This window comes from Colossoma macropomum, unplaced genomic scaffold, assembly GCF_904425465.1.
Source record: "Colossoma macropomum unplaced genomic scaffold, Colossoma_macropomum, whole genome shotgun sequence".
In the NCBI taxonomy this organism is placed as follows: Eukaryota; Metazoa; Chordata; class Actinopteri; order Characiformes; family Serrasalmidae; genus Colossoma; species Colossoma macropomum.
The window spans coordinates 257091-267876 of record NW_023495846.1 but is presented as its reverse complement, the minus strand read 5'-3'; the positions used below and the strand labels follow the sequence as shown (position 1 = coordinate 267876).

Below are 10786 nucleotides of genomic sequence, written 5' to 3'. Positions count from 1 at the left end.
GCATCCCTCAATTCCCATCCCATATTCCTGACCAGATCTCTCACTTCCCCTGCAGTGTTCGTCAGTACATCTGCTCAAAAGCGTGTTCTTGGGTTCAGTGGCAAGCCCAACCTGCAGCGTCAGTCAGTGGTCTGTCCTCCAGAAGCAATCCACTCCCTGTCACATCTGTTCCACAATGCAGATTAGTTCTTTGTCTGCATGAAGGAGTTTGGGTTGATCCTCCGGTCTCCCAACTTCCATCAGGCTTGTCTTGTGATACTGAATGTAAAATTCATATCATGCTCAAATTTTGCAGCTGGTGTGCCCCCCCTCTTTGTAAATCATTCCACTATCTATGCCATGATTTTACCATTATTTGAGATCAATTATGGCATGTTTTGTATGTTTCACATACATTTCAGGGAAAAGAATGAATTACACATCTATACAACGTACATATTTCCTGAAATGACGACACCTTACGTTATGAATGTCCTGTGAAGTTCCAATTTCAAAGTAGTTAAGGGATATTTTTTCTTGGCAAAATTGGGATGATCATGCTTTCTTCCGGTTGAGTACTGTCTGCCTTAACTGGCTTAACTGACCAAATGCAAACATAAAGAAGTTTGGAAATAATTGATTTGAATGTCTGATCTACACTCTTACAAAATGGAAAAACTATCTTTAAGTTGGAAAAATCTCTATTCCATGCACAATCAGTGACTTTCTTGGGGTTTGTGGTGTCTCAGTGCCAACTGTGTATGGACCCAACCAAGACCAAGGCAGTTAGGGATTGGTCTTGTCCCACATCTCTTTTTCTCCTATGCATCAGTTCCTGGTCTGGACAAACCATAAGAATTTAGCTTCCAGCAAGCCAACTGGCTAAATCCCCATCAGGTCAGGTGGGCTCTGTTCTTTACCCGGTTCGACTTTGTCTTGTCACATTCACTGGGTTTGAAGAATGCCGAGCAAGGCGCCCTCTACCATCAGTGGGAGCATCCATCCCTCCCAGGAGTCACATGAAGATATTTTCTCTTCTCATCCTTCTGCTCTTTTTTGAGAACGAGTGAAAAATGGAACATACATGCATGAAACTGGTGGTGGGGGAGAGGTTACCATCAATCAAAGGCTTCATGCCACAGGTGACCTCCCTCCCAGGGGGCAAAAAACCCACCAACCCACAAACCCAGATATGAAATAACCCTAATAACACACAATACGTAGTCTACTAAGGAACAACCACATTAAAACCCAATAGCCCTGTCTTTAGAGGCTATACACGCATTTCCCATCAGCCTTTTTTGCATAGGCCCAAAACACCCAATGCACAACCAGTGGCAGAATGCCACAGTATGTTTAAAACATATTGTCCACACTTTCTCACATCCATGTTGTTGTAAGGTCACGTTTCAAAACCCAATAACTTCCTTAAGATGTATTTTGGTCAGTGCTGCTGCTGGGAGGAGCCGGAAGATTGAGCAACTGTGACACCAGAGAAAGAGGAACCAGGTTTAGAAAAAGTAGAATTTCACTCTGAGGAGAACAGATGCAGGCCTGTGGAAGACTGGACAATGACTAGGTGTTTCTCAATCCTAAGGAAGTCAGGGTGCTTTGTTTGTGTAAACGCCAGTGAAGGTGAAGTTCAGTTCAGGATGGAGATCTTCCTCATCTTCACCCTCTATCTGATCTCAGGTCAGTTATTCTACTGCTGAAACCTCTCTGCTGGTGCTAACAGGATTCCACACATTCTGGATGTTTGCTTCATTAATAACATATGGGTTAGATTGAAGTTTTAGTTCATTTAGGAATGTTTTTAAGAAGAATAATCATTTGTAAACTTAAATTTATTCATATCCTCTTTATGGTGATTTTAAAGGAGACATGCTTTAGTATTTTACCCCAATTTTAATATAGTTCCCCATTCTCTTTGTACAACAACTGTGAAGAGTATAAAACAAAACTCCTTAATGATTTTGCCTGATGTGCTCTGCCCTGTCTTTTACTTCTCTGAGAAGAACAGCTCATTTCTTGGGTATTGATTTTGTATATTAATGACCACTGCTCTCACTGACAGTCATAGGAATCAGGATAGAGGGGCTGGCTTTGTTGACAGCTCCACAGTGAAGCACTGTATAGTGAGACCATACGTGTTCAGCTTTTTAAACTTGTTTACACCCATGAAAACATATAATCATAAAAATGATAAGCATGTGCCAGCCGAGCATATCATTATACAGCAATGACCATCACCATAAAGTAATGCTGCTTTCCACTAGCCTAGCAATAGGGATGTTAGCATGAAGCTAACGGGGTGAGTTTTGACATTTTATAGCAGCTCTCTAGATTAAACTCAGACAGCTGAAGCTCATAATAGACATTGAGGTAATATAATGTGTTCTTTAGATGTTAAGGCTTGGATGTTGACTCATTTAGTCAAGCTTTAAACTTAAAGCCTGCCTCTAAATACTACTGGAACCTGTTAGCTTAGCTAAATGCCCCACTGACTCCAGTGAGGACAAAATGTGGTTCAATTAGGCCAAGGAGAGATTAACATCAATGAAAAAGAGTTTGACCATATTTGATCATAGTACTTTTACTTCTGTTCATTTCTAATAAAGTACTTTTACTTGACTACTTTAATTTTTAATATCGGTTACTGAGGAAAATGTTACCAATTAGAAGAAAGTTAATTTTCAGTTATATTTAGTAGATTCAGTTCAGCCTATCAGAATGGAGTGGGTCTCAGAAACAATTTAGCCCTGATGTGTTTACAGACGTCAAGTTTAGTGGAGAAGGATAGAAGAGAACATTAGCAGCACACACGAGGAACACACTTCATCCAGTCATCTTTATTCATTTTTTTTTCCAAACTAACTAAAGAAAATGGCATTACTATCAGCTGCCAAACATACCTCCCAAAATCTATTCAAGTCTCCACTTTCCACAACTCAACATCTACCCTGAGGAAGCATACAAAGAGTTAGCTGACTCCTAGCTAATCCTAGCAAAACAGGTACTGTGCTCTTTTAATATTTTGTCCAACAAATGATGATGTTTTTTTATTCAACTTAAAAGTGCCTCTCAGCTGACTACTTTAGTTAACCTATACGATGTACCCATTTAAAATTGCTGTGCTTTTTTTGCAGTGTTGGGGGAATATGGGATATAAGGCTAGGATAGGGAAATGTCATCTAATACAGGTTGCCCATAAACTCTGGACATTTTTTTAAGATTTAGGTTGGAGGTTAGGGAACCAGCCATGTGACCGGAAGGTCACCGCTTTGATCCCCTGAGCTCACAGGACGGGACCCTAAGTGCCCTTGAGCAAGACACCTAACCCCCAACTGCTCCCTGGGCAGTGTGGATAGGGCTGCCTACTGCTCTGGGCAAGTGTTCTCACTGCCCCCTAGTGTGTGTGTTCACTAGTGTGTGTGTGTGGGAGGGTGTTTCACTGCACAGATGGGTTAAATGCAGAGGTCAAATTCCTCTGTTTGCAACAATTGGTTAATGGTTCTTAATTCTTATTCTAAACTGACCAGACTACGGGTGGTGGAGTATGAATTTTATTAATACAGATTTATGATAAATTATTTTGTATATGAACAAAACAAATATTAACTTTATTATAAATAACCAGAATTTAAAGTGTAATATTGAGACCATCATTCGATTTGATTATAGAAATACAGAAGTTGTTGTGTCTGGAGTGTAACTTACTAAAAAATGCATCACTAAAGTAGTCCCTGATCATGAGATATTTGTGATTAAGATAATGAGACTTTTTTTTTATTATTTTTTTTTTTTTCTGGCAGGTCAAGTGGACTGTGTTGATGTGATTGGTTACGCAGGAGGAAGCGTCCTCATCAACTGCCAGTTCGATCCCTTGAGATACACCAATCACACAAAGTATCTTTGCAAGATAAACAGAGGAACACAATGCACTGAAAAGATTCTTCCAAAGACACAGAACACAAGAGATCAAGAAGGAAGATTCTTCTTAATGGATGGAAATGGGCCTGGGCTGTACAGCGTGCTCATTAAAAACATAAGTCAGCAGGACGATGGAACATACAGGTGTGGGGTGGAAGAGAAAAGAGATGTGACAATGAAAGTGAAAGAAGGTGAGATTTCATCTTATTAGTAATACAATTTAACTGAAAACACTTATAAGAACTTGTAGTAAAATGTTTTAAATTATTAAATGGTCATAATAATACTAAACAAAGGCCACACAAAGTTCTTTTAAGGGGTGGAACAGAAATTCAGCCTGCTAAACAGAAAGCAGACACTAAAATATTGGTGAAACAGCTGTTAAGCCACTCATGGGAGGTTTCCAGTGTTTTAAGTCCAGTGGTTGTACACAGTCTTAAAATGAGGTCTTTACTGTAAATCCCTCCAAACAGTGTACTGACTTCAACCAGGCCTTATCAACGACTTCCAGTTCTTAATGGAGTTTTTTGTAACACTTATATATATATAGCCAGGCTTTGTAATTTCCTGTACAGTTCTTATTAAGCCTTTATCAGCCAGTAGTTGACTTTTAGCCATTTTGTATCTGTCCAATTGTGCCCTGCTTGTTTTTAAAAATACATAAATAATTTCATTAAAATAAAATAAAAAAAGGCTTTAAATTTAAATATTTTCTGAAATATAATTTCTTTTGGAATATTTTTCAAGCTAGTGTTTAGCATTAACAAATGTTAATTGTTGTAAAATCATTATTACTATATGTTTACAAGGTATGCAATAAGTATTTATTATAAGCATATAAGCAATTTTGTGTGAAGTTGTTGTTAGGATGTCACAACAGATTAGACGCTCGCACATTTAAAAAACAAGGCTGTATTTTACTTGAGGATTCTGAATCATCACAAAGAGTGTAGTCATAACAGGCTAGGGTCAAAACCAGAGAGCACAATAACCAAAACAAAAGGGACATCCGGAAAGAATTCAGTAACCAGTCCAAGTTTGAAAACACAAGATCAGTAGAGCACAGCAATCCAACCAAAAGGGCAACATGAAAAGACCAGTCAAAAACACAAAAAATAGGTAATACACAGATAAGCTTTACAGACAGCTAACAGGACACAACAGGAAAAGTTGGCAATACTTCACAATGTTCTAAACTAAAGCCTGGGCTTATATACCAACTAACTTACTAAATGTAATATGAATCAGGTGCGTAAACTCAGAACTCCGGTATGGTGGAGTGTTAGAATGAAAATCTATTGGTTGACGGTGATGATGGAGGAGTCATGTGATCTCCCACTGCTTCATGGGAACTGGAGTTTTCCAGACAGTCTGTTGACTCAAGTGAGCCAGCAGGAGAAAGGGAACAAGCAGAGGAGGCGTCCTCAACAGGAGGCATGGCACTTGCCTAATTTGCAAGTTAAATAAGAATGGCTGAATAAGAAGTTATTTGTCTTTATGTATTTTCTTCATAAACACATGCTAGAAGCAATTATTTCCAAATGAGTTATTTCCAAATGTTAAAAATCAGGGTCTGGCCCAGAGTGGGTTAATTAATCAGTCAGGCATTGAAGGAACCCCCAATTATAGAAAACCGAGTGGTATCACAGCATGTTCCTCATAGCTGCATCTCTTGTCCTGCTCCAACTAACTGACCTCATCTATCTGTACCTTCACCCAAAGTGTTCAGTCCTTACAGCCAGTTTTGTCCACTAATCATTCTGTCACTCAGTTTCCTAACAAGCTCAGACAGACCTTTTTAAAGAAAAGCAAATAATACATTACAATACAAATATAATGAGATCTGAGCTAAGAAACACACCTGAGTACAAAGTCAATACTAACTGGATCATTTGATTTTACTGGCAGATCCTTGTTGTGGAAAGACACTCACACAGAAAACTCATGCAGGAGAGACTGTTACCTTTACCTGTCAGTATCCACAGGAGTCAAAATATCTCTCCAAGCACTTGTGCAAAGTGACCAATCACAAAATCCATGTGGTCATATCAGCTCTTGGACAATCCAGACAGAAAGAGAGGTTTTCTCTTTTTGACCATCCACAAGAAAACCTCTTCAATGTGAGCATCAGTGATGTGACTGAGGAGGATGGAGGAGTTTACCTGTGTGGAGTTCATGGACAAAAGAAAGGAGATCAGAACACATACAATTTAAATGAAATACAACTTGAAGTTACAGGTGAGATTTTGATCATCATGAACTCTTGCACTTGTTACAGTTTGTGGTTATCTGTGCTTGGTACCATGAAAGTATCATGCAAACCATCAGCGTGCCGCCCAACTGATCTTGTTGACAGAAAACAAGGCAACCCAGTCTGTGAATTTGAACCAATTTAGTATAAATATTCATTCTCCTGCCAAAGGGAAATTGCATGTGAGTCCCCACTGTTAAACTACATCACAGCAGTACAGACTGAGCTGTGAGTCTAAAATAAAAACACAGTCATGGTTGGAAAAACAAATTTATTTAAAATGTTTCCAGCTAAATTTAAACTGAGATTAATTGCTTTTTTGCAAGTATAAATACTTTACTTTTTACATATTTGGGTAGTATGATCTATTTTTTTAAATTTTTTGTTGACTTCTCCTCATGTTTCGCACAATTGGCCACAGCCTGAGTATCTAAACCTGAATTGATCACAGTCTGAATATCTACACCTGGATTATTCGCAGTCCGAGTATCTAAACCTAGATTAAACACAATCTGAGTATCTAAACCTAGATTAATCACAGAATATCTAAATCTAGATTAATCAAAGTCTGAGTATTTAAATCTAGATTAATCACAGTCTGAGTATCTAAACCTGGATTATTCACAGTCTGAGTATCTAAACCTAGAATAATCACATTCTGAGTTTCTAAATCTAGATTAAACACAGTCTGAGTATCTAAACCTAGGTTAAACACAGTCTGAGTATCTATATCTGGACTAATCACAGTCTGAGTATCTACACCTAGATTAATTACAGTCTGAGTATCTAAATCTGGATTAATCACAGTCTGAGTATCTAAACCTTCTTTAATCACAGTCTGAGTATCTAAATCTAGATTAATCACAGTCTAAGTATCTAAACATAGGGTAAACACAGTCTGAGTATCTATATCTGAACTAATCACAGTCTGAGTATCAAAATCTGGACTAATCACAATCTGAGTATCTAAACCTAGATTAATCACAGTCTGAGTATTTAAATCTAGATTAATCACAGTCTGAGTATCTAAACTTAGGTTAAACACAGTCTGAGTATCTATATCTGAATTAATCATGGTCTGAGTATCAAAATCTGGACTAATCACAATCTGAGTATCTAAACCTAGATTAATCACAGTCTGAGTATTTAAATCTAGATTAATCACAGTCTGAGTATCTAAACTTGGATTGATCACAGCCTGAATACCTAAACTTGGATTAATCACAGTCTAAATATGGGGATGAAATATCAGTCATGCTCTACATTTCCTGATCCACCAGGAACAAAAAAAGTACAAAGCAGATATATAAAAGTATTCAGGACTACACAGCTACACGTTGCGGGGTCACTAAGACCTTGAAAATATTACATTCCAGTTACAATGGAAATGAAATGAATAGAAATAAAGAACTTCACTGATATTTCATATATTCACTATGAATATATTCAACGGTTTCATACAGTTGCTTTGATCCTATGCCAATTTTCTATGATGAAATCTGAAGTGACCTTGAAGAGTGTAAACAGGAAAGATTGTTTTCATTATGAGATTCCTGGTGAACAGTTGTATGTAGACGGCAGAAAATTAGTGTGCAGGTAGTTAAATTAATCTCGTTCTAAGAAATTTGAGTTGGTGTGTTCAACACTATCAAATATTCAACTTTACACGGGTTAAGGGTGAAGCTCCAATGCAGTGAAGGAAAAGACACAAAAAACAGTGCAGTCAAGTAGTTTCCCTGCTGCTGTTCCTCCAGCACGACCTGCCAAGCTGCTGTTCCTCCAGTGCCGGTCTGCTGAGCTGCTGTTCCTCCTGTGCCGGTCCCTCAAGCTACTGTTCCATGCCCTCTTCCAGTGCTGCTCATTCTGTTTCAGTGCCAGCTGCCTAGTCTTTCCAGTATTCTGCTCAGCTAACCGCCCAGACTTTCCAGTTCCCTGCCCAGCTGCCTTTTAAGTTCCATGCCCAGCTGCCTTTCCAGTTCACTGCCTTACCACCTTTAGAGTTACCTCCCTGGCCACCCATTCAGTACCCTGCTGGGCTTGCCTTTCAGGCCTATAATGAGCCATATTTCAGTTTTCTGTGCAGTCTTGCCATCACTCCTTTTTTTCCCATGTCTGGCTCATCACTTGACTCCAGTGTTGTCCCAATCACTGTCCAGTCACTGTCTCTCCATTCCTGTCTCAATCTCTGTCTCTGTTCCTATACCAGGTAATGTCTTTGTTCGTGTCCCAGTAACCTTATCTGTCCCAGTCCTGATGTCTGTGTTCGTCAAGTCATTGAACCCTGTATTCAGCCCTTTGTCCTGTTCAGCCTACTTGTGTCCTTGTCTGCCTTGTCAGCCCCTTTTGTTACAGCTGATATCAAGGTCAAGTGGTATTTATTGTCATGCCTTGATGTAACTTGTATATTATGATATATTCAGTATATATTAGAACAGAATTTTCCATCTAAATATCACTACGTGGCAGAAAGCTAACCATTTTGTGTAATTTTAAAAGTGTTATTTCTTAGTGTTGATGTTTTCAGTATTATACTAAATTGTGGAAAATAGCAAAAAAAAAGAAAAAAAAACATCTTTGATAATACATGTACTGGCCACTTTAATAGACATAACGTATTGGTACACTCTGTAGATGTAATTTTAGAGATTACAGTAAATATTTTTCCATGCACAGTTTGTGTTATACCAATGTGCATAGGTACAACTAGGTGTGCTAAGTAAACTCAATGTACTTAGGTGCTAAAATATGAAAAGTGGCTTGAAATCAACAAATGTGAGTATAACCATCTAAATCCACTCTGTCTTTAAGTTCTAATACACTTGTATGTAATCTGTTTTGATGCTTAGGAATTTCTACATCATCCTCTGTCATCATCATTGTGTGTGTCTGTGCAGCTTTGCTGCTGATTGGAGGATTATTACTGATCTACAGACTAAGATTCAACAAGGCAGGAGGTATTATTCATGTACACACAAACAGGTGCAATTATTACAATTGGTGAGCCACTGTAGTTGGATGTATAGGTGAGTTTGTAATATAAAATGGCAAAAACATAAAAGTCCTAATCGCAAATTGCTGATAATGTCACAGCCATTTAGTGAGCTCTGAGTTTACCAGCAGAGAACTTACAGTAAATCTATATACCTACTAGTTGTTTGTCTTATACAAGAAACTAGTCTGTATTATTGACTGCTGCTTTTACGTCATAGTAATCATAATTGTGTAGTTTTTTTTCTGTCACATATTAGACAACAAAAAGATGTATCTCACAGGCTTTGATAATAGAATAAAAGATGTCCCACACTTCTGAAATCTAATGATAAAAGTTTACTTCAGGTGACAGAGCCCAAAAAATGTTCATTAACTGGAGATTGACTCATTTCTCTTTATCCTTTCTATAGGCTCTCCAAACATGCTAATGGGTAGAAACAATACAGTAAGTGAAAAGAATGATGTGAAAATGGCCTTAAGTTTCTTCATATTTTATGACATGATTTAGTTCAGTGTGTAAGTAATAGATTAAAAAAAAACTGTATTTCAGTAGGATGAGTTCTTCTGCATCATAATTTCAAATGTGATATTTAAGTACAGCATGTCTACCTGTGATTGGTTCTATCTTTATTGCTTTAATTTTAGGCTGAAGGTGATTATGAAAATGATCGACCTGGAATCCAGAACATCAACGGCATGGGTTCAACCTATCAGTACCAAAACCCCAACACCAACCAATCAGATTCTGCCTACCAGAGTCTAAACCCCAGCACCAACCAATCAGATTCTGCCTACGAGTGTCTAAACCCCAACACCAACCAATCAGATTCAGCCTACCAGAACCTAAACCCCAACACCAACCAATCAGATTCAGCCTACCAGAGTCTAAGGCCAAACGCCACCCAATCCAATTCAGTCTACCACAGCCTAAACCCTAACAGCATCCAATCAGATTCAGTCCACCAGAATCTAAACCCAACAGTAACCAATCTGATTCAGCCTGCTAGAGTCTAAACCTCAACACCAACCAATCAGATTCAGCCTTGCAGAGTCTAAACCTCAACACCAACCAATCAGATACAGCTTACCAGAGCTTACACCCCAACAGCAATCAGATTCAGCCTACCAGAGTCTAAACCCAACAGCAATCAGATTCAGTTTACCAGAGTCTAAGCATCAATGCCAAGCAATCAAACTGTGTTTACTACAGACTGAACACCAAAGTTCAGTAAATGTAAACCTGCACCATAAAACAAGTCAGATTCAGTCAATTAGAGGCTTATTCCCAGTCCCGATAAGTTAAATTCGCTACTACTCTATTAAATGTCTGCCTCTAGAATCAAATGGTCAAATTTAGCTGATGTCAAATGTCCATGACTAGTTTGTTAAGCCTTCAATCTTTCTGATGTTGACCCAAAACCATCAGTGATATCTGACTTCAGAAAGTTTTTGCATTGTATTCTTTTTTCAGTGATTTTTAAAAAAATTATTATTACTATTCTTTCCACTAATTACTGTTCCCTTGACACTTCTTTCAAACGCACTTGAGACAAAATGTAGAAATCTGATTTCATAATGATTCTGCGTCATGTTCTGCCTTCCCTCTTTAGTGAGTTTTTTATTAGTCTTCACCGT

General features: G+C 38.2%; 1 protein-coding gene across 1 annotated transcript; it reads left to right on the top strand.

Moving 5' to 3' along the window:
* Positions 1-1518: 1518 nt before the first annotated feature.
* On the top strand, positions 1519-10549 carry LOC118803127. Its single transcript, XM_036563639.1, has 6 exons — positions 1519-1671; positions 3792-4100; positions 5818-6147; positions 9007-9114; positions 9562-9596; positions 9797-10549. The coding sequence occupies exons 1-6, from the start codon at positions 1551-1553 to the stop codon at positions 10163-10165; spliced, it is 1272 nt and encodes a 423-aa protein (XP_036419532.1). The 5' UTR covers positions 1519-1550; the 3' UTR covers positions 10166-10549.
* The last annotated feature ends 237 nt before the right edge of the window (positions 10550-10786 follow it).

Bases quoted from the DNA above. Each gene is read 5' to 3' on its own strand.
- LOC118803127 (XM_036563639.1), top strand. From the start codon at position 1,551: ATGACTAGGTGTTTCTCAATCCTAAGGAAGTCAGGGTGCTTTGTTTGT. The intron at 6,148-9,006 runs GTGAGATTTTGA...TTTGATGCTTAG, and splicing joins AATACAACTTGAAGTTACAG to GAATTTCTACATCATCCTCT. The intron at 9,597-9,796 runs GTAAGTGAAAAG...CTTTAATTTTAG, and splicing joins TAATGGGTAGAAACAATACA to GCTGAAGGTGATTATGAAAA.